We start from the raw sequence: 27391 nt of genomic DNA, 5'->3' as shown, positions 1-27391 counted from the left end.
GAAAGTTCGGGGATCTCTTGATACCAAGCCAGGTCAAGTCAGGTAGACCAAGGAAGATTGCAGCCATAACTGCCAGAAGAATTGTCCAGTTTCTGCAGCTGTTGTCGGCACGCTCTCCTCTACACTGAAGCCGACGCTAGAGAGAACATATGACCAGAGCAACTTTAAAATAGGTATAGACATCTTTCCTTTTACAGGATAGATAGAATAATCGTAGGGGTGGGAATAGATTTCAGCACAGTTAGTTTGGACTTGCCTTCCACTTCAAGTGCGCTGCCTATATTAACCACCTCCCGCCCGGCCCATGTATATAAACGGCCGAACGGTGGCAGTGCAGGGTAGGGTGGCTGTTTATAAACGGCCTCCCTGCCCCCTGCTTGTGCGCGCAGCACAGCGATCCGGTGCCTACTGTGTCCTCCGGACACAGTGGAACAACGATCCTCGTACAGGACCTCTGTGCGAAGTCCTGATCATGTGATCACTGATTGGCCAATCAGTGATCACAAGCAGAGTAGTAAGCAAGATATTACTTCTGACATCATTGCTTACTACGTGTGAAATCTGTGAATGATCACAGAGGTCACATGGTACAAGGCTATTCACAACAGCCTTATACCATGTGACAAGCTGTGACCAATCACAGCTCACACAGTATTTCTCAATGGCTGCAAGAATGCAGCCAGAGAGAAGGAGAAATGATTGCTTTTCCAGCCTTTATGGGTGTAAAGCAACTAGTGTAAAAAAAAAAAAAAAATATTCATCACCCCCCACAAGTAGTACAGTGTCACCATGGTGACACTGCACTGCTAGGGTGACAGTATGTAAAAAAAAAACAAAACAAATAATAATATAAAAAAAAAAAAAAAATGTAAAAAAAATGTTTTTTTTACTAAAAAGATAACGGAATAAATTTTGGCCAAGATTTATGATGAAATATTATTTATTTGCAAAATTGTATAAGAAAAACACTTTTTTTCAAAATTTTTGGACTTTTTCATTTACATAGCAAAAAAATAAAAATCCCAGTGGTGAATAAATACCACCAAAATAAAGCTTTATCTGTCTCAGAAAAATTCTAAAAATTTAATATGGGTACAGTGTTGCATGACCGCGCAATTGTCATTCAAAGTGTGATAGCACTGAAAGCTTAAAATTGACCTGGACAGGAAGGGGGTGAAAGTGTCCGGACTGGAAGTGGTTAAAGATATTGCATGAGGTATGATGGAAATGAAACAGATTCCGCATTATTCCGCTTACAACTCATATAATCGGATTTGGCACAATGTCATTGCAGGAACTAGGTAAACGTGAAGGTTTTGATGTTTGGCCTCAGCTGGGGCGACAATATTTCTCTCAGTTATATACTAACGACACACTTAAATCCTTTCACACACTACAAATGGAACTTCAAATACCTAGACAGAAAGTCTACCAACATCTCCAACTGCAGCATGCCCTTATTGTGCAATTTAAAGGATCACCTTTCTGCAAAAAATTATAAATGCGCATTTTTTTGCAGGTAAAAAAAAAAAAAGTGCATTTATTATTTATTGCAGTAGGAACTTGGAAAGGATTGCACCAGTGATCAGATCGCTGATGCCATGCAAGTCTCCTTCAGACTGTCATTGTATCTGTGTGCTCAAACATACTGTACGGGCAACCCGATACTTCTGACCAGGGGTGGACTGACAACTACTAAACCCAGGACCCTGCATTCACTATATCCGGTCTCCCCAGACCCTGCATTCACTATATCCGGTCTCCCCAGACCCTGCATTCACTATATCCGGTCTCCCCGGACCCTGCATTCACTATATCTGGTCTCCCCGGACCCCGCATTCACTATATCTGGTCTCCCCGGACCCCGCATTCACTATATCTGGTCTCCCCGGACCCTGCATTCACTATATCCGGTCTCCCCAGACCCTGCATTCACTATATCTGGACTCCCGGGACCCCGCATTCACTATATCCGGTCTCCCCGGACCCTGCATTCACTATATCTGGTCTCCCCAGACCCTGCATTCACTATATCTGGACTCCCGGGACCCCGCATTCACTATATCCGGTCTCCCCGGACCCCGCATTCACTATATCCGCTCTCCCCGGACCCCGCATTCACTATATCTGGACTCCCCGGACCCCGCATTCACTATATCCGGTCTCCCCGGACCCTGCATTCACTATATCCGCTCTCCCAGGACCCCGCATTCACTATATCTGGTCTCCCCAGACCCTGCATTCACTATATCTGGTCTCCCCGGACCCTGCATTCACCATATCTGTTCTCTCCGGACCCTGCATTCACTATATCTGTTCTCCCCGGACCCTGCATTCACTATATCTGTTCTCCCCGGACCCTGCATTCACTATATCTGTTCTCCCCGGACCCTGCATTCACTGTATACGGTCCTCCCCGTACCCCGCATTCACTATATCTGGTCTCCCCGGACCCCGCATTCACTGTATCCGGTCTCCCCGGACCCCGCATTCACTATATCCGGTCTCCCCGGACCCTGCATTCACTATATCCGGTCTCCCCGGACCCTGCATTCACTATATCCGGTCTCCCCGGACCCTGCATTCACTATATCCGGTCTCCCCGGACCCTACATTCACTATATCTGGTCTCCCCGGACCCTGCATTCACTATATCCGGTCTCCCCGGACCTTGCATTCACTATATCTGGTCTCCCAGGACCCTGTATTCACTATATCTGGTCTCCCTGGACCCTGGGGCCCCCGGGCAATAAGGGATCATGGGGCCCCTGTGTCCTCGCCCACACTCAAACCACACCCAAAAAAGCCTATGAAAAGGTACCAGGGGCATCTCATGGGGCCCCCTACTGACCCCGGGCCCTCGGGCACTGCCCGAGTTCCCAAATGGTCAGTCCGCCCCTGCTTCTGAGAGGAAGACTCAATTAACTACCACAGCACTCGCGGTTCATTGAAAACTACAGGCTGACAGCTGCTAAGGCTGTTGGGACTTGCAGTTAAGGCATAATAGCCGGAGAAAAATAAAACAACATAGAAATGTAGAATGATTACAACAGAAGTGGCAGTATACAGGTCAGAAAGACCAAACATCAATGCTATACAGGACAGAGTAGGCGGGAACATACAGGGGACCACTACATGGTACTATGCGGACCCTAGCAGTAGAAAATGTGATGGTACACAGACAAATATCCAATTGGACAGGTCACAATAAGATCCAGACCCTCCCGGTTTCCAAAGCCGGGGACAGGAAGCCCCGTCAAAGGTCCCGGGAACAAACCCAAATAACAATTCAAATACAAAAGATCCCCTTCAATTAGAAATTAACATCGGGAATTGCGGTTCCATAAAGGAGATGTCTAAGAAACAGAGAGAGGGGAAAGGAAGGAGAAAAAAAAACACATGGTGGGAAAAGAACAGAGTAAAACCAACCCCCACTGAAGACGTGCACGCGTACGAAATGCGTTTTGGAGGAGCCTGCGAGCCTTGACGTCATGCCGCCGGATCACGGAGGTCCGGCGGCCATTACTTCTATCCAGCTGAGCTCCCCCAGGTGGCCACCTTACCATATTGAAGAGGCCGCACCCGTGTCCTTAAAGGGACCTCCGGTTGAATATCCCCGATGACATCCATCTTTTCCGGGTCAATTCCATTCCTATCCTGAGGGGGACCCATTGGCAGACCTTCATTTTGTTACACATTGCGCAATTCTTTTGCGCGTCCGGTGAGTGTGCACTTTATCTGTACTTTGCCTCTCACCTATCCCTTGAAGAAGTGGTGTACTGATATATCTGATATCAGGAGGAGCCCTATATATCTATTACGAACTTTTATTATATATATATATATATGTCTTGTGATATTTATTGAGGATTATTTATATTTTATTTACATTTTATGTCACATCTTATTATTAGCGCTGCACTTTTTTTCACTTTACATAGTAAAACCAACTCTTTAACGTGGTCATCAATATCATCAACTGATATCATTAACAGGAAAGGTGTACTCACATTTGAGTGCTGAACTGAAGGAAAACACTCCTCTACTGGGTAATATGAGACTAATGTAGGGAATATCCCGGAGGATGCATGGAGCAGGGCTTTGGAAATTATACCTCTAGTATCCCTGTCACCAACACCGACACCTAGGGCTCACCATACCCAGCAAAAATTGTTCTGCTGGCAGGGTAGAGATTCATCTAACTGCCCGAGGTGTCATGGTGCACCAGTGGATTTTCTGCACATTATGGAGATGTCCCAAACTTTTCCACCGTTGGCAATTGGTATTAGGAGTTATAAACAAAACTTACCAGACAGAGATTCCTCGATACCAGGGGTGTCAAACTGGCGGCCCTTCAGCTGTTGCTAAACTACAGGTCCCATAATGCCTCTGCCTTTGGGAGTCATGCTTGTAACGGTCAGTCTTGCAATGCCTCATGGGACTTGTAGTCTGGCCACAGCTGGAGGGCCGCCAGTTTGACACCCGTGCTCTATACCCACTAGAGGTAGAGGAGTGGTTCACACATATTAATGTTATGGTACCTTAGGTAAAAAGCTGGTTTTCTAACACAGGGGCTGCGAGACTAAATTCATTAAAATATGGGAACCCTGGCTGTCCGTTCCAAGATTTGCACTCTTACCATTTCTTTTTCAATTTATGCTTTAACCGCTTCCCGACTGCTCTATAGCAGAAATACTGCTACAGGACGGTACGGGTGTGCAAAATCACCTATATATACGTGATTTCGCATTTCCAGGTAGGGGCGCGTGCAAGCCGCGCGTGTGTCCTACCCGTGCCACCATTTGGGGCCACAGCTGTCAATCACCGGGTCCCGGCTGGTGATTACTCGCCGGCGCTTGGTGATTTCCGAGGATCTCCGACGGGGAGAAGAACTGTTTTGTTTACTAACAGTTCTCCTCCCTTTCAGCTCGTGCACACTGCTTTGGATGGCTGTGCGCAGCACCAGCCATCCAAAGCAGTGTGATTACAGTGAAGCACACTGACACCGCCCCCTAGAAAAACACACCGTTAACCCTTTTATCGCCCCTCATGTTAACTCCTTCCTGCCCAGCGCCATTAGTATAGTGTCAGTTCTTTTTTTTTTAGCACTGATCACTGTATTGGTGTCACTGGGGATGTCACTGACACCAAGCTAGTTCCCCCCCAGTATCAGAATGTTCGCCGCAGTCGAAGTCGCTGATTACTGCCATTACTAGTAAAACTTAAAAAGGAAAAACCCAGTATATATGCCGCCAATGCTATAACTTTCACGTAAACCAATTAATTTACACGTATTGGGATATTTTTTAGCAAAGATGTGTAACAGAATACATTTGGCCTAAATATATGACGAAATTTTAGTTTTTTAAAAAAATTTTTACTGGATATGTTTAATAGCAAAAAGTCAATAATATTGTTTTTTTTTTCCTCAAAATTGTCAGTATTTTTTTATAGCACAAAAAATAAAAAACGCACAGGCGATCAAATAGCACCGGAAGAAATCTCAATTAGTGGGAAAAAAAGGATGCAGCGTTGCATGACCGCGCAATTGTCAGTTAAAGTAACGTAGCGCAAAAAATGGCCCGGTCAGGAAGGGGGGTAAATCCTCAGGAGGGCAAGTGGATATGCTGCGTTTACTGGTAGAGTGAAGAATATTTGATTACAGAGAGAACATTGCTAATGTTGTTGGCATACTTTACTAGGCAAGATCCGGATATGCTTTTATTATTTCACCGTCAGGAACATCTCTTGTGTCATGTGAACATTTGTTTGAGAGATTGCTAACTTGTTAAAGTGAAACTTTAGTCAGAAAATTAAGTCTTGCTAGATCACTTCAGGCTGTCCCCTTTTGCAGGTATAGCCTTAAGCTCATGCGGACCGCCTACCACATATTTTCTGCAGCAGAGTGGCCCCCATCGGCGTATCCTAAGTCACGTGACTTAATCGGTAAGTACTCCTGATGAAGTCATGTGACGCAACGTGTAAGGTACGCGGATGACGTCAAGCCGCAAACCAGACGTGCATGTGCTGCCATTTTGGAAAAGGGATTCCTGTACATTGTTCACAAGACATGCTGTATAGTGAGTTTTTACCCTGCAGTGTCCCAGGTGGACACTTTTAACTGTGACTTTATTTTGAGTATTTTAACCACCTCCCGCCCGGCCGTTGTATATAAAAGGCCGGACGGTGGCAGCGCAGGGTCGGGTGGCCGTTTATAAATGGCCTCCCTGCACCTTGCTTGTGCGCACTCCCTGGGAGCGTGCGGCACCACGATCCGGTAGTCGTACAGGACCTCTGTGCGAGGTCCTGATCATGTGATCACTGATGGGGCAATCAGTGATCACATGCAGAGTAGTAAGCAAGATGTCACTTCTGACATCATTGCTTACTACGTGTGAAATCTGTGAATGATCAGAGAGGTCACATGGTACAGGGCTATTCACAACAGCCTTGTACCATGTGGCAAGCTGTGACCAATCACAGCTCACATAGAAGTTCTTAATGGCTGCAAGAATGCAGCTAGAGAGAAGGAGAAATGATTGCTTTTACAGCCAAAAAAATAAAAAATCTTCATCACCCCCCACAAGTAGTAGTGGTGACACTGTACTGCTAAGGATACAGTATGTAAAAAAAATAAAAAATAAATAAAAAATATAAAAAAAATGTAAACAAAAGTTCAAAAATTATAATTTTTGGTTATAAACTAATTTGGGTTATTTTTTTTTACTAAAAATATAAAAGAATACATTTTTTTTGCCAAGATTTATGATAAAATACTATTTATTTGCAAAATTTTATAAGAAAAACACTTTTTTCAAAATTTTTGGACTTTTTAATTTACATAGCCAAAAAAATAAAAATCCCAGTGGTGAATAAATACCACCAAAATAAAGCTTTATCGGCCTCAAAAAAATGAAAAAAAAAAAATTCATATGGGTGCAGTGTTGCATGACCGCACAATTGTCATTTAAAGTGTGACAGCACTGAAAGCTGAAAATTGGGCTGGACAGGAAGGGGGTAAAAGTGTCCGGACTGGAAGTGGTTAATAAAGTCCGTTTTGCTTGGCAATACTACACTATATGGAGCATTTTTTTCCTATGATTGTGGAGCGTTCTGGAGAGTTTTTAAAGTGCTGACGGTGGTGAAGATCTGTGTGCCAGTATACCCTCCTGGGTTAAAGGGAAAAGTGTAAATTGACCTGGCATTACGGGTCAAACCTGGAGGTGAGCGCAATAATGTGTTGGAGGTGAATGTACAAAGGGGTGACACAGGAGCACCGTACACATGTATGCAGAAGTGTGATTGCACTGATCCACTTGGAGTACAGCGTATTTAAAAGGACAGTTCACCATTGTTTGGGGATTTCATTTATGAGACACTTGTTGCTGGTGTATCTGGATCACGATATATAGGAGACATACCGCACAAGCAAATGTGAAGATATTTAAGATTTAAAGGGACAGTTCACTATTAACCAGGGGCGGACTGACCATTTGGAAACTTGAGCACTGCCCGAGGGCCCGGGGTCAGTAGGGGGCCCCATGAGATGCCCCTGGTACCTTTTTCATAGGCTTTTTTGAGTTTGAGCAAGGACACAGGGGCCCCATGATCCCCTATTGCCCGGGGGCCCCATGAGTTGTCAGTCCACCCCTGCTATTAAGTACATTTATCTGGTATTTATATTCATTTCAGCACTGTTATGTGCAAGTCTATGGTTATTTATGTGTATGTGTTGAGAAGATATTGGCTGTAGCACATATTTATTGTCACAAACACCATTTCTGTTTTCACCATTCATATATGCATGTTTGTATTATTAGCACCATTTGTGTTTATACTGTTGCGCTCTGCACGTGCTCAGTTTATTTTTCAGCATTGTGCCAAAAATGTAGAGGCCAATCTGCCAACAACCTAAAAATGTACTGCTGCTCAGGGGCTCAGGGCTTCAGCAAAATGGCAGCCATCAGCAAGAAGAAACAGGAACAATGCTGGAGGCAATTTACAGCGCACTCTAATTTTGGGAGCATAAATATTAAGATTGAATGTAAGAATCTATTGATGATGATGATGATGATGATTGAATCTATCCCCTCTTCAGTCTATCATGAATGCTGCTGCCAGACTCATCCACCTGCCAATCCCTCCACTGACTTCCACTCAGTATCCTCCACCCCTCTCTGCCAATCCCTCCACTGACCTCCACTCAGTATCCTCCACCCCTCTCTGCCAATCCCTCCACTCAGTGTCCTCCATCCTTCTCTACCAATCCCTCCACTGGCCTCCACTCAGCGTCCTCCACCCCTCTCTGCCAATCCCTCCACTGGCCTCCACTCAGTGTCCTCCACCCCTCTCTGCCAATCCCTCCACTGGCCTCCACTCAGTGTCCTCCACCCCTCTCTGCCAATCCCTCCACTCAGTGTCCTCCATCCTTCTCTACCAATCCCTCCACTGGCCTCCACTCAGCGTCCTCCACCCCTCTCTGCCAATCCCTCCACTGGCCTCCACTCAGTATCCTCCACCCCTCTCTGCCAATCCCTCCACTCAGTGTCCTCCACCCCTCTCTGCCAATCCCTCCACTGGCCTCCACTCAGTGTCCTCCATCCCTCTCTGCCAATCCCTCCATTGGCCTCCACTCACTGTCCTCCACCCCTCTCTGTCGATCACTCCACTGGCCTCCACTCAGTGTCCTCCACCCCTCTCTGCCAATCCCTCCACTGGCCTCCACTCAGTATCCTCCACCCCTCTCTGCCAATCCCTCCACTCAGTGTCCTCCACCCCTCTCTGCCAATCCCTCCACTGGCCTCCACTCAGTGTCCTCCATCCCTCTCTGCCAATCCCTCCATTGGCCTCCACTCACTGTCCTCCACCCCTCTCTGTCGATCACTCCACTGGCCTCCACTCAGTGTCCTCCACCCCTCTCTGCCAATCCCTCCATTGGCCTCCACTCAGTGTCCTCCACCCCTCTCTGCCAATCCCTCCACTGGCCTCCACTCAGTATCCTCCACCCCTCTCTGCCAATCCCTCCACTGGACTCCACTCAGTATCCTCCACCCCTCTCTGCCAATCCCTCCACTGACCTCCACTCAGTGTCCTCCACCCCTCTCTGCCAATCCCTCCACTGGCCTCCACTCAGTGTCCTCCATCCCTCTCTGCCAATCCCTCCACTGGCCTCCACTCAGTGTCCTCCATCCCTCTCTGCCAATCCCTCCATTGGCCTCCACTCACTGTCCTCCCTCCTCTCTGCCAATCCCTCCATTGGCCTCCACTCAGTGTCCTCCACCCCTCTCTGCCAATCCCTCCACTGGCCTCCACTCAGTATCCTCCACCCCTCTCTGCCAATCCCTCCACTGGACTCCACTCAGTATCCTCCACCCCTCTCTGCCAATCCCTCCACTCAGTGTCCTCCACCCCTCTCTGCCAATCCCTCGACTGGCCTCCACTCAGTGTCCTCCATCCCTCTCTGCCAATCCCTCCACTGGCCTCCACTCAGTGTCCTCCATCCCTCTCTGCCAATCCCTCCATTGGCCTCCACTCACTGTCCTCCACCCCTCTCTGTCGATCACTCCACTGGCCTCCACTCAGTGTCCTCCCTCCTCTCTGCCAATCCCTCCATTGGCCTCCACTCAGTGTCCTCCCTCCTCTCTGCCAATCCCTCCATTGGCCTCCACTCAGTGTCCTCCCTCCTCTCTGCCAATCCCTCCACTGGCTTCCCATTGCCCAACGGATACATTTCAAATCATTAACAATAATGTATAAAGCCATTTATAACTCTGCCCCAAATTACATCACCGATCTTGTCTCCAAATATCACCCAAACCGTCCTCTCTGCTCCTTGCAAGACCTCCTGCTCTCTAGCTCCCTTGTCTCCTCCTCTCATGCTCGTCTCCAGGACTTCTCCAGAGCCTCCCCCATCCTCTGGAACTCTCTACCCCAATTTATCAGACTAACGCCTACTCTGCTCACTTTTAGGTGATCTCTGAAAACCGATCTCTTCAGGGAAGCCTATCCTGCCGTCAGCTAATACTGGAATCTTCTACTCTTCCAACCAGTCCATCCCCCACAGTTACTACCTTTTGTACCACTAGCCCCTCCCTCCTAGATTGTAAGCTATTATTTTCAAATCACCATATTAAACGTACAAAAGCTAATAAAACAGACATTATACATTACACATTTCTGTCATAACACTCCCCAGAAAAAAACCTTAATCTCGGTGACCTTTTACCCCTCCCCTTACCTATCCCCCCACCTCACCCTTTGATTATGCATTTTTAACTTCATTCTAGAAATCCTGAACCTTAGCTATCCCTCCTAATCCTCTTGTATTGAACAGTATTGTTGCTGTATTGTCTCCCCTATATGTTGTAAAGTGCTGAGCAAACTGTTGGCGCCATATAAATCCTGTATAATAATAATAATAATAATAATAATATATAAATCCTGTATAATAATAATAATATATAAATCCTGTATAATAATAATAATAATAATATATAAATCCTGTATAATAATAATATATAAATCCTGTATAATAATAATAATAATAATATATAAATCCTGTATAATAATAATATATAAATCCTGTATAATAATAATATATAAATCCTGTATTATAATAATAATATATAAATCCTGTATAATAATAATAATCTATAAATTCTGTATAATAATAATATATAAATCCTGTATTATAATAATATATAAATCCTGTATAATAATAATATATAAATCCTGTATAATAATAATAATAATAATAATAATATATAAATCCTGTATTATAATAATAATATATAAATCCTGTATAATAATAATATATAAATCCTGTATAATAATAATATATAAATCATCTATAATAATAACAATATATAAATCCTGTATAATAATATATAAATCCTGTATAATAATAATAATCTATAAATTCTGTATAATAATAATATATAAATCCTGTATTATAATAATATATAAATCCTGTATAATAATAATATATAAATCCTGTATAATAATAATAATAATAATATATAAATCCTGTATTATAATAATAATATATAAATCCTGTATAATAATAATATATAAATCCTGTATAATAATAATATATAAATCATCTATAATAATAACAATATATAAATCCTGTATAATAATATATAAATCCTGTATAATAATAACAATATATAAATCCTGTATAATAATAATAATATATAAATCCTGTATAATAATAATATATAAATCCTGTATTATAATAATAATATATAAATCCTGTATAATAATAATAATATATAAATCCTGTATAATAATAATATATAAATCCTGTATTATAATAATAATATATAAATCCTGTATAATAATAATATATAAATCATCTATAATAATAACAATATATAAATCCTGTATAATAATAACAATATATAAATCCTGTATAATAATAATAATATATAAATCCTGTATAATAATAACAATATATAAATCCTGTATATTAATAATAATATATGTTCCTTGCTAAAGAACATTTTTTTTGTAACATTATTATGGGTAAAATTCCACTTTAAGTATACAGAATTTCAATAGTGACTATGCAGTGCTCTGAATTTTGCATTCCATTTTCTAAGTCACCTACTGTATCCTTAATATCACAAATGCAGGCTACAACCTGAGTGTTAAAGCTTCTATTTTCTCGGCGTTGTGGCATTTATTATTGATAGTGATTCAATTTTGCCTTTTGTATCAACATTACAAAATGTAGGGAAGTACTGGGGGAGGAGGGGTGGAGCCTGACCATGGAGGCGCGGGAGAGCGGAGATTAGACGCTCTCCGATCACCTTCCCCTCCTAACCTCCCTAATGTGTCCGTAACCGCTGAGCTACCGAAGACTCACCGAGAAAGGTGAGGGATCCTGGCGGCGGTGCGGTGGCTTGTCGGGGAGTAGGAAGCCGAGGTGACTATCCGCTGGAGGATTGCCTGAGGTGATCCCGGAGAGAGAGTGGGGTTGCCAGGCGACGAGGAGAGCGGAGTAACCACGTGGGCTGCCGCGGGGGACTGCTGGGAGAAGAGGAAGCTGGCTGGCGTCCTAAGAGACTGGGGGAAAAAACGTTGCCTGTGTCCTGCCACCAAGTAGACCCCAGGAGAGGCTGTACGACACACGGAGAAAAGGGAAAAAGGGACCCACTAGGAACCCCCACCAAGAACATGGCCGCAGGAGATCAAACAACCCAGAACGGCAAACTCTGAAGCAGCTTCACTGAAGTGGGTGAGTGAGAACTGTTAATCTGCCTACATGATTACTATTTGGCTACTGCTATAGCCCATTTGATAAGCACCTTGAGAAGTAAGGAGGGGGTTCCCAGAGAGGGTCTGAAGATTAGAGAAGAAGAAGAAGAGAAAGAAGTAATAGCTTAAATATAGACTAAAGAGCCTTAAAAAACCTTTAAAAACCTTACAGGTGACATGAAAGGGAAAAATAGCAAAGGAAATATGCCCAAGAATTCCCAAATTCAAACTGCAACGATAAAAAAATATACATCGCAGGGGAAATTGACTCCTATAAGATCCCAGGAAATAAGTGAAAGGAGTGACCTGGAAACAAGCTTAGATAATAGCTCAAGATCCTCCCTGGGAGCAGCTAACAATAGTCAACAAATAATTGAAGGGATAGAGCTGGGAGAAACTGAAAAAGACTTGCAAATACCGAATAAAAAGGAAATGGCGGAGATGTTTAAAAACCTGGAAAAATCTATAAAGCAAGAGATGGGGATAATGCGGAAAGAAATGGGACAACTGCTAATTAGGGTGGAAGAAACTGAGGAGACAGTCAAATACCATACCCAAATTATCCCAAAAATAGAGAAATTGATAGTGGATACCCGGAAGGAACAAAAAAGACTGCTTTATATGATGGAGGACCAAGAAAATAGAGAAAGGAGAAATAACATTAGAATAAGAGGAGTCCCAGAGTTGCTACAGGGGGAAGATTTAAAGGAGACCACATGCAAAATTTTGAACTCCATAATGGATAGACCTGGTGCAGAGACGTATAAATTGGATGGAGCTTATAGGATAGGAAAATTCCAACAAGAAAAAGGCCCAGAAAAATCAAGAGATATAATTGTCCAATTTCATAACTATGGAGATAAGGATGAGATACGGAAGAAGATTAAGGGAAGATCGAATATTAAATATGGAGGAAAAAATATTCAAATTTTTGCAGATACAGCACCTGGGACATTGAGAAGAAAAAGGTCATTGAAACCATTGTTGGAACTGTTGAAAAGACATAATGTGCAGTATAGATGGGGTCGATCAGCATGTTTAATCGGCTGGAGAGATGGAGTCACTGCATTTTTGAGAACCCCTGAAGATATGAAAGAATTTTGTAATAAATTTGAACTGCAGAGAATAGAGATCCCGGAATGGGAAGAGGAGGAGGGAGAATCATATATGTTGGGAAAAGAGGAATGGCAGCTAATTAGGAGAGAAAATAGAGAGCAGATAAATAGAGGGACACCGGGGAGGAGGGGGGGAAGGTGAGCGCCACATGGACAGAGCCGAACTCCCAGGTAGGAATCAAAAGTGGGACCTTTTCCACAAATGATTCATAGGCAAATAAAAAGCCTAATGGGGGGGGGGGAGAGGAGGGAGGAGTATCTGAGGGAGGAGGGGTAAGGGGAGGGAGGAGAGGGGGATTGAGGGGGGGGAGAGAGGTGGGGATGAGGTGGGGGGGAGGGGGGGGGATGGAGGGGGGGAGGTTGGAGGGGAGGGAGAGAATTAGGGAGGGACAGGGATTTTTAAAACTGACATCTTGTATGAAAGGAGAGGTTTTGGGAGGAGGAAGAGGAGGGGAAAGGGTAAAAAAAAAGGAAGAAGACAAATAAAATATGGAGGAAATACGCTTGGTAACCCATAATGTAAATGGATTAAATTGCTCAGGTAAAAGATTTAGACTATACAGGGAACTACAACATAGAGAGGCCTCAGTTGTCTTTTTGCAGGAAACACACCTAGAGTTAAAAAAAAATATTAAGCTAAGCTCTAGACAACACCCGACATGGTATTATGCAGATTCCCCAGTTAAGAGAGCTAAAGGGGTAGCTATAGGATTTGCAAAAAACATTAGGTTTGAACTAGAAGATAGAAAGACGGACCCGGAGGGGAGGTTTCTGTTCTTGAAAGGTAAACTAGAGGACATAGAATGTACGCTTGTAAACATATATTGCCCTAATAGAAAGCCAGAGAAGTTTTTGAAAGAAGTTAAGAGAAGATTGATGGACTTTGGAAAGGGATATCTAATAGTGGCGGGAGACTTTAACATTTGTATGGATCCACAAATAGATACAACATCCAGAGTACAGAGAGGGGAAAACAGGTCCATGGGATTATTGAAAAGGGTGATGAAAGAGTGTCAATTGGTGGATAGTTGGAGAGTTGTTAACATGAGAGATAGAGATTACACCTTTTTCTCTAGTGTACATAGGACATACTCTAGATTGGATTATATTATGGTAGACCATCGACTCGTTGAGGATTTGGTTAAAGTTAAAATAGAAGCAATAACTTTCTCGGATCATGCACCTGTAGTATCGGAATTAAGATGGGGAGGGAAGGTATCAGGAGGCTTATCATGGAGATTGAATGAGACACTCCTCATGGATCCAGATACTGACCGGAAGATCAGAGAGGAAATAGAGAGGTTCTTTGACGAAAATGAAACAGGGGATGTATCACTAGCTACAGTGTGGGAGGCACATAAAGTATATATAAGAGGTATCCTTATTGCGACTGGGGCAAAGAAAAAAAGGGAAAGACGAGAGAAGATCAGTGGGCTATTGAAGGAAATAGCTGAGATGGAACGCCTACATAAAAATAATATAAGGAAAGAGATAGAGCAAAGAGTGATAGAAAAGAGGGAAGAACTAGAGAAAGTAATGGAGGAAGAAAAAATGAGAACTTTTAATAAGATCAGTGGAGAAAGATATAGATGGGGAGATAGATCAGGAAAATACTTGATGAGAGCCTTGAGGAGAAAGAAGAATAGGAACTACATAGATAAAATAAAAAACTCCAAGGGAGAGTTAGTCCATTCAACCAAAGACATTGCAAAGGTATTTAAAGATTACTATAGTAAATTATACAATATTGCCCCCAAGGATGATATAAATAAAGATAAAGTAATAAATATTGAAAAAAGAAGAGATTATTTAAGGAAGGCAGGATTACCAAAATTAAATGCAGAGTTATTAAACTCCTTAGAATCTGATATCACACAAGAAGAACTACAAATAGCATTAAAAAGCTTTAAGACGGGAAAAAGCCCAGGTCCAGACGGGTATACAGTGAGGTATTATAAAAAAATATGCTGATTTACTGATACCTAAGTTAAAGAGATATATGGAGGCGTTGGGGGGAGAGATGGAGATAAGACAGGAATCCCTTCTGGCACAGGTGGTTTTGATACATAAGGAAGGTAAAGACATCACCAACTGTTCAAGTTATAGACCGATATCATTATTAAACGTAGATACGAAGTTGTATGCAAAAGTATTGGCGAATAGGTTAGGAGATCTGATGCCAGATTGGATACATGGAGATCAGGTGGGTTTTGTTAGAGGAAGAGAGGGTCGAGATAATGGGTTGAGGTCCCTGATGCTTATACAGAAATGTAAATTGGAAAAAAAACCAGTAGTGCTGCTCTCGATTGATGCGGAGAAGGCGTTCGACAGGGTTAACTGGAGTTTTATGATAGACACACTGGAGATCTTGGGATTGGGTAGTAGGATGAGAAAGTTGATTGGAAAGTTGTATGAAGGACCGTCCGCGATGGTAATGGTAAACGGAGAGAGATCAGAGACCTTTTCTATGTCAAATGGAACCAGACAGGGATGCCCACTTTCCCCACTGTTGTTTGTTCTATCATTAGAACCCCTGTTATCAACAATTAGGAAAAATATAGATATAAGGGGAATAAATGTTGGAAAGACAGAACATAAGATAGCCGCTTTTGCGGATGACTTATTATTCTATGTTGGAAACCCGAGAATAACACTTCCTAACCTAATGAAAACACTGAAAGAATATGGGGAAATGTCAAATCTAAAAATCAACCCGAGCAAAACAGAGATATTAAATATAAATCTTCCAAAGAGTGAAAAAGAAAGTATACAGAGAGAGTTTCCCTTTATATGGAAAGATAGAGAAATAAAGTACCTGGGAGTAAAACTTACTTCCTCACAGAAAAATCTTTATAAAGCTAATTATATCCCAATGTTAAACGAAATCAGAGAGGAATTGAGGAAAATGGGTAGTGGAAATCCTTCCTGGCTGGGTCGTATTAACCTGATAAAAATGGTAATTCTCCCGAAAGTACTGTATAAATTCCGGATGATTCCCATTAATCTCCCAGAGTTGTATTTTAAGACAATTAAGCGAATGGTAACTAAATATATATGGAAAAATAAAAAACCTAGGATATCATATGATGTGTTAAGCAGAAATAAAGAAAAAGGGGGGCTGGGATTACCGGACTTTAAAAGATACCATAGGGCAGTCATTCTAGCAAGAATTTTTGACTGGACACATAACTCAAAGAGTAAACATTGGGTCACGATTGAAAACACACTTAGTAGAAAGGATCTGGGTAGGAGTGTATGGGTGTCACCACAGTTTAGAGAATTAGAGGAGAGCACGAGTATATACACGAGGATTGTAATAAGGGAGTGGGATAAAATGCACAAACAGAGGAAATGGGACTTCAATTCACTGCTGATGTCACTAAGAAATTCAGAGTTTTTCCCCCCAGGTAAAGAGGAAATTTCAGGTAGATGGATTATGAAGGAAGACACTCAGCTGAGAGATGTAATGAAGGGGGTACACTTAAGAACACTGGAGGATTTGAAAAGGGAAGAGGGAAGGATTTTCACTAGGTTAGATATATGGAGATACAATCAATTGAAACAATTTGTGGAGAAATTGACGAAGCCCCTTAGAACTAGGAAAGAGTGGAATGAATTTGAGAAATACTTAGAAGACAGAGGTGATGGGAAACACAGCACTGCTAAAGCATATAAAGCTCTCACGGACTTAGATAGTAAGTTTAAATTAAAATATATAGAAAAATGGGAAAAGGATCTAGGAGTGGAGTGGGAAGAGCACACACAGAGGAAAATATTTAGAATGGTACACGAAAATATTAGCATGCGTGAGGTAGAAATGAACTTTAAATGTTTGACAAGGTGGTATCTAACACCGGTGATAGAGCACAAGATGAGTGAGGAGAAGCAACCTTGGTGTTGGCGAGGGTGTGGAGGGTTGGGCACGATGTATCACATATGGTGGGAATGCTCAAAAATACAAATATATTGGGAAAAAATTATAAATCAAATCACGAATATCACTGGAATGGAGATAGGACTGGATCCTGAAACCTGTCTTTTTCATAACTCAAAATTACCTGGAAATAAATATAGAGAACTGAGTATATTGTGCTACTTAAATGCAGCAAAAAGTCTGATTCCTAAGTTCTGGGGTAAAGTTGAAGCACCGAGGGAAGAGGACTGGATAAATAGAGTGGACCAGATTGCTAGACTGGAAAAACTTTATTATATACTGGAAGATAGGATGGTGACATATCATATGAAATGGGAGAAATGGGAGGAGTTCAAAGGGAAGGTACTGAGTAAGTAAGCATAAAGAAAAGGGAAAGAGAGGACAAGAAGAAAGGAAGGAAAAAGGGGAAGTGATAGGGAGAGAGAGAAAATATAGGAATTGGCCTTTCTTTCTTTCCTTTTCCAGGCCTCGGTTTCCAGAGGATATGAGATACAAGTAGATCAGATAGATGTCAGGGGTATGTTGAAGCGTGGTGGGAGGTGGGAGGGTTAAAAGGAAGAGAGTCATGGGGAGAAAATGATTTGAAATTAGTGTTTTATGAGATTTTGTAATGTTATATTTTACACTATGGAAATGTGTATTGTCTTACTTGAAAAATGAATAAATATTTAAATTAAAAAAAAAAAAAAAAAAAAAAAAAACCTTACAAAATGTAAAAACCCAATAAAAATTATTTTGGGGAAAAAAAAAAACAAAACAAAACCAATAAACTTTTCATTCCCTGATATTTTTGTTCCGCTACTCTTTTCCCACACCACCATCTCTGAATATCCCACACATACACAGATGTGCCAAGGGGACCCAGCAGAGACCTATGTCACACGCAGGGGTGCTTCCCATACTGCTGGTATCTGGGTCTTGATATCTGCGGAGTCTGTGAGCACACGCAGGAATTCCCCTACCTATGTGCAGATGTGCCACAGAACTCTACCTGGTCCCCAAGACCTGCGTAGCATCTGTGCTCCCGTAGAATCTCACGGTGTGCATGAGCCGGTCAGTAAAGCTTCCTCCTGTGATGTGTGACTTGGCCAAACCAGGAGGCAGTAGAAGACCCCACATCGTTCTCATGCAGACCAAAAATGAGCAAGCGCTAGGCTCAGGACTACAAAAAAAAAGGGTCAGAAACCATTCAGAAAATGTGGAAAATGTATCCAACTGTGGAAGAGGGAGGGGGGAGGAACCAAAAGCAAAATACCTGTTGAAATGGGTGAAGGTGCTTTAAGATAAAGCATTTAGCAACACTTCAAAGGTTAACGCGACCTTTAGCAATACAGTGCCTTGAAAAAGTCTTCACACCCCTTGAAATTTTCATCATTTTGTCATGTTACAACCAAAAATTTAAATTTATTTTATTGGGATTTGATGTGACAGACCGACACAAAGTGGCACATAATTGTGAAGTGGAAGGAAAATGATAAATGGTTTTCAAAAATTTTTACAAATAAATATCTGAAAAGTGTGGCATGCATTGTATCCAGCCCCCTTTACTCTGATACCCCTAACTAAAATCTAGTGGTACCAACTGCATTCAGAAGTCACCTCATTAGTAAATAGAGTCCACATGTGTGTAATTTAATCTCAGTATAAATACAGCTGTTCTGTGAAGCCCTCAGAGGTTTGTTAGAGAATATTGGTGAACAAATAGCCTCATGAAGGCCAAGGAACACACCAGACAGGTCAGGGATAAAGTTGTGGAGAGGTTTAAAGCAGGGTTAGGTTATAAAAAAATATCCCAAGCTTTGAACATTTCACGGAGCACTGTTCAATCCATCATCCAACAGTGGAAAGAGTATGGCACAACTGCAAACCTACCAAGACATGGCTGTCCACCTAAACTGACAGGCCGGGCAAGGAAAGCATTAATCAGAGAAGCAGCCAAGAGGCCCATGGTAACTCTGGAGGAACTGCAGAGATCCACAGCTCAGGTGGGAGAATCTGTCCTCAGGACAACTATTAGTTGTGCACTCCACAAATCTGGCCTTTATGGAAGAGAGGCAAGAAGAAAGCCATTGTTGAAAGAAAGCCATAAGAAGTCCAGTTTGCAGTTTGCGAGAATGTGGGGGACACAGCAAACATGTGGAAGAAGCGGCTCTGGATAGATGAGATCAGAAATTTTTGGCCTAAAAGCAAAACACTATGTGTGGCAGAAAACTAACTCTGCACATCACCCTGAACACACCACCCCCACCGTGACACATGGTGGTGGCAGCTCTTCTTCAGCAGGGACCAATACAGTGATCAGTGCAAAAAAAAAAAAACACTGACACTGTACTAATGACACTGGGCAGGAAGGGGTTAACATGAGGGGTGATCAAAGGGTTAACTGTGTGCTGGGAGTGCTTTACTGGGGGCGGTGTGTTGGTGCTTCACTGTAAGCACACTGCTCTGGATGGCTGTGCTGTGCACAGCCATCCAGAGCAGTGTGCCCGAGCTGACAGGAAGGAGGACTGTTAGTAAACAAAACAGTCCTCCCCATTGGATATCCTCGGAAATTACCGGGCGGCGGTGAGTAATTACTGGCGATTGACATCCGCAGCTGCAACTGGCGGCGCGAGTAGGGTGTTAACATACGTGATTTTGCATCTGCAGGCAGGGGGCACGCACACAACCCTATCTGCACTGGTGTCAATCACCAGGATCCAGCCGGTGATTCCTGGCCAGGACACGGTGTTTGTCGGTGAAGCTGAGAGGGGAGAGATCTGTGTATAAACAACACAGGTCTCTCTCCTGTCAGCAAGGACATGCTGCTTTGTATTTCCCTGCACAGCTTATCTCCCTGGTAAAACAGCACACAGTTAACCCTTTGATTGACCCAGATGTTAACCCATTCCTGCCCAGTGCCATTAGTACATTTTCAGTGCTTTTATCAGCACTGATCACTGTATTGGTGTCACTGGGGATATCAGTGGCAGCTAGTCAGTTCCCACCCAGGGAATGCCTGCCGCAGTCCCGCTACAAGTTGCTGATCGCCACCATTACTAATATGAAAAAATGAATAAAAATCTCATTATCTATACCGCCATTTGTAGATGCTATAACTTTCACGTAAATCAATAAATGGACACTTATTATTTTTGTAGAATATATTTTTGCCTAAATTTATGAAATGTTTTTTTTTATTGGATATGTTTTATAGCAAAAAGTCAAAAATATTGTTTTCTTTTTTAAAAATTGTCGGTCTTTTTTTGTTTATAGCGCAAACAATAAAAAATGTAGAAGCGATGAAATACCACCAAAAGAAAGCTCCATTTATGGGAAAAAAGGACGTAAATTTCATTTGTTGCAGTGTTGCATGACCGCGCAATTGTCAGTTAAAGTAACGCAGCGCTGTATCGCAAAAGAATGGCCTGGTCAGGAGGGGGGGGGGGGTAAATCCTCAAGAGGACAAGTGATTAATATACACTTATTGCAATTTTTTTATTTTAGCAAAGACATGCAGCAGAATATATTTTTGCCTAAATTTATGAAGAAATTATATTTTTTATTGGATATGTTTCATAGCAAAAAGTAAAAAATATATATTATATTTTGTTTTCAAAATTGTTGGTCTTTTTTTGTTTACAGTGCAAAAATTAGAAACCGTAGAAGCGATCAAATACCACCAAAAGAAAGCTCTATTTGTGGGGGAAAAAAAGGGCATAAAATGTAATTTGGGAGCAGCGTTGCATGACCACGCAATTGTCAGTTAAAGTAACGCAACGCCTTAAAAAAATGGCCTTGTCAAGAAGGGGGGAAATCCTCTGGAGGGCAGGTGGTTAATATACACTTATTGCGATTTTTTTTTTTTTTAGCAAAGACATGCAGCAGAATATATTTTTACCTAAATTTATGAAGAAGTTTTATTTTTTTTATTTTTTAACAGGTATGTTTCATAGCAAAAAATAATATATATATAATTTTTTTTTTTTTTCAAAATTGTTGGTCTTTTTTTGTTTATAGCGCAAAAAATAAAAACTGTAGAGGTGATCAAGTACCACCGAAAGAAAGCTCCATTTGTGGGGGAAAAAAAGGAAGTAAATTTTATTTATGAATGCAGCGCAAAAAAAATGGCCTGGTCAGGAAGGGGGGGAAATCCTCTGGAGGGCAGGTGGTTAACCATTAGCCGCCCGGCCAATGGCCGTTTGGCAGCTGCAAAAGCGCTTTGGCATTCCAGGTGCACGCCATTTGGCGTCCTCCCGCACATGCCCAGTTTGCGCTCCTGCAGAGCGGCGCAGCGGCGCGATCTGTCACCGGCCGTGTACCTCGAACACGACCGATGACAGATCTGAGTACCGGCCCCCGTTGCTGGTACCATGTGACCTGCTGTGACCAATCACAGCAGGTCACATGACAGTTGTATACAATGGATGGCTTCATTCATGCCATCCATTGTATACTAGTGCCTAGCTGTGAATGGTCACAGCTAATCACATGCACATGTCATGTGATTAGCTATGACCAAATTACAGCTAAGCACAAAAAAAAACAAAAAAAAGCTGAATGAATCGATTTCATTCAGGTAAATGCTTGCTTATAGCAAAGTAATTCTTTGCTATAAGCAAATTGTGTAAAAAAAAAAAAAAAAAATACTGATCACTTCCCCAAAGTAGTACAATGTTACTATGATAACATTGTACTACTTTGGTCATAGTAAAATATGAAAAAAAAATCTTAAAAAAAATTTAATAAAAAATTTAAAATAAAAAAAAAAAAAAAAATATATATATATATTTTTTTTTTCATACTGTCACCAGTCAGTGTCCCTGTTCACCGCCATGCCAGTTATATGAAGGCGCTGTACTGCACTGGTGACAGTATGTAAAAAAAAAAATAGTGAAAATAATTTTTTTAATTTTTTCATTTTCCGAAAAATTATGACAAAAAAAATACAACTTCAAAAAACTCGCCATTCCTCTTATGAAGTACGTCGGACTGTCTACTCTGCAAAAAGGGGTCATTTGGGGGATATCTGTACTATTCTGACATTCTTGGACCTCAAGAAATTAGATTGGCTGTCAGTACTTCAGGATTGATCAATATTCAGATCTATACCGTAGTTTGTGAACTCTATAACTTTCCTACAAACTAAATAATACATCCTAATTTGGGTTATATTCACCAAAGACATGTAGCAGAATACATCTCGGCCTAAATTTATGAAGAACAATTATTTATTTGTAAACTTTTATAACAGAAACAAAGAAAAACGTGTTTTTTTTTTCAGAATTTTTGGTCTTTTTTTGTTAATTTAGCAAAAAATAAAAACCCCAGCGGTGATTAAATACCACCAAAAGAAAGCTCTAGTTGTGTGAAGAAAATGATCAAATTTTAGTTTGGGTACAATGTTGTATGACCGCGCAATTGTCATTCAAAGTGCGAGAGCGCTGAAATGTGAAAAATGGCCTGGGCAGGAAGGGGGAAAATTGCCCGGTATTGAAATGGTTAATACACACTTATTGCGATTTTTTTTTTTTTTAGCAAAGACACGCAGCAGAATATATTTTTGCCTAAATTTATGAAGAAATTTTAATATTTTTTATTGGATGTGTTTCATAGCAAAAAGTCAAAAATATATATTTTTTGCTTCAAAATGGTTGGTCTTTTTTTAAATAAATAAAAATCCAGTATATATACCGCCATTTTTAAACGCTATAACTTTCACATAAATCAATACACACTTATTGCCATTTTTTTTTTTTTTAGCAAAGACATGCAGGAAAATATATTTTTACCTAAATTTATGAATGTTAGGAATTCATTTTATTTTTTTAGTTTTTATCAGGTATGTTTCATAGCAAAAAAATATATATATATAATTTTTTTTTTTTTTCAAAATTGTTGGTCTTTTTTTTGTTTATAGCGCAAAAAATAAAAACTGTAGAGGTGATCAAGTACCACCGAAAGAAAGCTCCATTTGTGGGGGAAAAAAAAAGGACGTAAATTTTATTTATGAACACAGCGCAAAAAAAATGGCCTGGTCATGAAGTGGGGAAATCCTCTGGAGGGCACTTATTGCGATTTTTTTTTAGCAAAGACACGCAGCAGAATATATTTTTGCCTAAATTTATGAAGAAATTTTATTATTTTTCATTGGATGTGTTTCATAGCAAAAAGTCAAAAATATATTTTTTTTGCTTCAAAATGGTTGGTCTTTTTTTAAATAAATAAAGATCCAGTATATATACCGCCATTTTCAAACGCTATAACTTTCACATAAATCAATATACACTTATTGCGATTTTTTTTTTTTTTTTTTAGGAAAGACATGCAGCAGAATATACTTTTCCCTAAATTTATGAAGAAATTTTATTATTTTTTATCGGATATGTTTCATAGCAAAAGGTAATATATATATATAATTTCTTTTTTTTTTTCAAAATTGTTGGTCTTTTTTTGTTTATAGCGTAAAAAATAAAAACTGTAGAGGTGATCAACTACCACCGAAAGAAAGCTCCATTTATGGGGAAAAAAAAGGACGTAAATTTTATTTATGAACACAGCGCAAAAAAAATGGCCTGGTCATGAAGGGGGGGGGGGTGGGGATAAGTGGATAAAGTATATTTTTTTCCCCAAAAAAAATGCTTTTGAAAAATTGCTGCGCAAATACCGTGAGATATAAAAAATTTCGGTGACCGCTATTTTATTCTCTGGGCCTCTGCTATAAATATATATATATAATATTTGGGAGTTTTAAGTCATTTTCTAGCAAAAAAATAAAAAAATATAGATTTTTCCATTTAGGAGAGAAATGTCAGAATGGGCCGGGAAGGAAGAGGTTAATGAGAGATGCCGGATGGGTGGGGGTGATGTGGGGGGCACTGATCTCCATTGAAGTGTATGGGAAGGTCGGAGGACTCTCAAGGTTCAGCACCCCGGCCAGCTCCGATGACAGAAGAAGGATCCATCCCTGCCAGGCCTCCCCTCCCCACCCCTCCTCCTCACCCGAAGAGACCCCTCAGGAAGGAGTGAGACGACTTCACCCTCTTCTCCGCCTCCGCCATCAGCTGCACGGCCTCCCGCTCCTTCCCCGAATTGTCCATGGCCATTGTGAGGAGGAACTGCGACCGAAAACCGACTGACAGAGCCGCCTCCTGCACCGACACACCGCCACTGACCTCCGCCGGCCACCGTCTGCCTCAGAGCCGGCCGCCGAGCATGATGGGAAACCGAGTTTTCGCTAGTGGGTGTGGCGGAGGAGAGGGCGGCCACGTTAGCTGAGGGCATGGCGGGGCCTGCGGACATGTTGACTGAGGGCACAGAGCGCCCGGCGATCTCTGAAAATTAACCCGTTTTCACGTGAATAAAGTTTTCTGTGAAAGGACAGAACGCATGTGGCTGCTTTCTATTAATGAAAATGACAACATGGAAAGGAGGTTTCTCAGGAGGACTTAAGGCTACCATTGGAGGGAATAGCCCTCTTGCCACCTTAGTTGTCACCCTTTTCGTCTGAAGGCTCTGTTCATATCACTACAACCGTGGGTAGGGAAGCCCATTTGTTTCAATGGGCTGATCTACCTAGGTAAACAAGTCCCCGACCCTGCTGCGGGGAAAAGCAGTCCCAGACCCTTCCTCGGGTAAACAAGTCCCCGACCCTTCAGCTGGTAAACAAATTCTTGACCCTTTTGTGGGGAAAAGCAGTCCCAGACCCTTCTGCGGGTAAATAAGTCCCCGACCCTTCTGCGGGTAAACAAGTCCCTGACCCTGCTGCGGGTAAAAAAAGTACCAACACTTTAACGGGTAAACAAGTCCCCGACCCTTCTGCGGGTAAACAAATCCCCGACCATTCTGTGGGGAAAAAAGTACCGACACACTTGCGGGTAAACAAGTCCCCGACCCTGCTGCGGGTAAAAAAAAGTACCAACACTTTAACGGGTAAACAAGTCCCCGACCCTTCTGCGGGTAAACAAATCCCCGACCATTCTGTGGGGAAAAAAGTACCGACACACTTGCGGGTAAACAAGTCCCCGACCCTGCTGCGGGTAAAAAAAAGTACCAACACTTTTGCGGGTAAACTAGTCCCCGACCCTTTTGTGGGGAAAAGCAGTCCCCAACCCTTCTGCGGGTAAAAAAGTACCGACACTTTTGCGGGTAAACAAGTCCTGACCCTTCTGCGGGTAAACGAGTCCCGACCCTTCTGCGGGTAAACGAGTCCCGACCCTTCTGCGGGTAAACGAGTCCCGACCCTTCTGCAGGTAAACAAGTCCCCAACCCTTTTTTCGGGTAAACAAATCCTCGCCCCTTCTGCGGGGAAAAGATTGCCAGAATCGGATGTGATTCAGGCGCGGGAAAAGAAGGGCCCTGTACCATGCTTGTGCAGAGGCGAAGCGTTTTGAGCCATACAGAATGTATCGCACCACACAGACACCGCATGTTAGACATGGCTCAAATCGCACCGCACAGACATCACATTTGATGTGCGCAGGTATGCGGCGATTCCTGTGTGAATTGCATGGGGTATCCCACACCACACAAGTGTGAACCCAGTCTCAGGAAGCAAAATATTACCTCCTTACAGCCTGTAAATCAGCGTTCATTGCTGCGGCATGTGTACAGCTGTCCATGATGAAGTAGCAGACATGGCAATGTACGTAGTCAGAACAGCTCCCGATGTACACAGAACAGTGTCTTTTGGCACATTGACTTATGAAGGTCATTGCTCCCTGTGACTTCGCATGCAGCTTCATGATGCCATCTATTGCTGTGTGTAACAAAACTAGTCTTGAAACATTTCGATTCCACCTTGTATATGCGATAGTGCTAGACTAACATATTGGTGCTGCTGGATGTACTAAAGACTGAGTCCTCCTTCAAAGGGCTGATCAGCAGTGAAGGCATAGCTCCCACCTGTCCTTGATTTTGAAGGACTGTGGACATAATTAGACTTGCTCACGTTTTGCCTTTTTGTACGCTTGTCCTAAGGAAGGTAGAGGCATCGATCCACATACCGAAGTTGAGCTAGAGCAAGGAGACATCGTGAGGGTAACCCCAGGTCATGTGTTACATTCCCAAGTAGCGGGACTTCATCAGAGGGTAGGTATCCCAAACACCTTACATAGCAATCCCTGTTTCCCTGAAATGTGTTGGCTTCTCCTGATGCTTCTATTCAAGAAACATTTCGTTTAGACCTCTGAATATTATGAATTTTAGTACTGGGTGCTCCTCAATGGACCCCGAAAGCTTCTGCACTGTTTTCTGGAATGCGGCACACAGTCATGCATTCCCATAGGTTGGGGTGCAATGTATTGGCAAGGTGCATTGGAGTGCTTTTAAAAATTAATGACCGCAGCAGGGGTGGACTGACGTCTCATGGGGCCCCCGGGCTATAGGGGATCATGGGGCCCCTGTGTCCTTGCCCTAACTCAAAAAAGTCTATGAAAAAGGTACCAGGGGCATCTCATGGGGCCCCCTACTGACCCCAGGCCCTCGGGCAGTGCCCAAATGGTCAGTCCGCCCCTGGACCGCAGGATTGTCGCAGTGCAACCACATGACCCTGGCCCTAAAGCTACCTGCAGAGAACACAAGGGACGATCTGTAACAACTGCCATCAAATCTGTGCCTTTTAACCACTTGCCTACCGCAGATAGCCAAATGACAGCTTCACTGTGCCTGGCCAGTTCTGGGAGAGCGTCATATAACGTCTTCCCAGAACGCGTCCTCCCATGCAGCCCCGTCGATCTCCGTAATCGCTGTGTCCTGAGGACACCGGCAATTGTCAGAGGATGGATCGCCACCGATCAGTTCCGCCCGCAAGTGATCAGCAGTGCCACGCACCAGTGTCCAGCAGTACCTATTAGTGCCACCCACCAGTGCCCAGCAGTGCTGTCAGTTAGTGCCACTCAGCAGTGCCCATCAGTGTCGCCTATCAGTGCCCATCATTTTTGCATATCAGTGCTGCCTATCAGTGCAGCCTAATCAACGCACATCAGTGAAAGAGAAAAATTACCTGTTGGCAAAATTTTATAATAGAAACAAAAACTTTTTTTTTTTCAAAATGTTTTATTTTTTGTGCTATAAACAATTGGAGAGTAAATACCACCAAAAG

The 27391-nt window shown here is 42.3% G+C and overlaps 1 protein-coding gene across 1 annotated transcript in view; it reads right to left on the bottom strand.

Moving 5' to 3' along the window:
* Positions 1 to 24465, bottom strand: part of LOC149431533 (beta-soluble NSF attachment protein) — a 90613-nt gene extending 66148 nt beyond the window's left edge. Inside the window, exon 1 of the mRNA XM_089665504.1 lies at positions 24292 to 24465. Within this exon, the coding sequence (XP_089521630.1) occupies positions 24292 to 24395 (104 nt within the window). The 5' untranslated portion in view covers positions 24396 to 24465. The remainder of the gene's footprint in view (positions 1 to 24291) is intronic.
* Positions 24466 to 27391: the final 2926 nt, after the last annotated feature.

The sequence above is a fragment of the Staurois parvus genome, unplaced genomic scaffold, assembly GCF_062004578.1.
Source record: "Staurois parvus isolate SC_StPar_1 unplaced genomic scaffold, SC_StPar_1.0 ptg002222l, whole genome shotgun sequence".
Classification (NCBI taxonomy): domain Eukaryota; kingdom Metazoa; phylum Chordata; class Amphibia; order Anura; family Ranidae; genus Staurois; species Staurois parvus.
The sequence above is the reverse complement of the archived record's forward strand: the minus strand, read 5'-3'. Positions and strand labels throughout refer to the sequence as shown.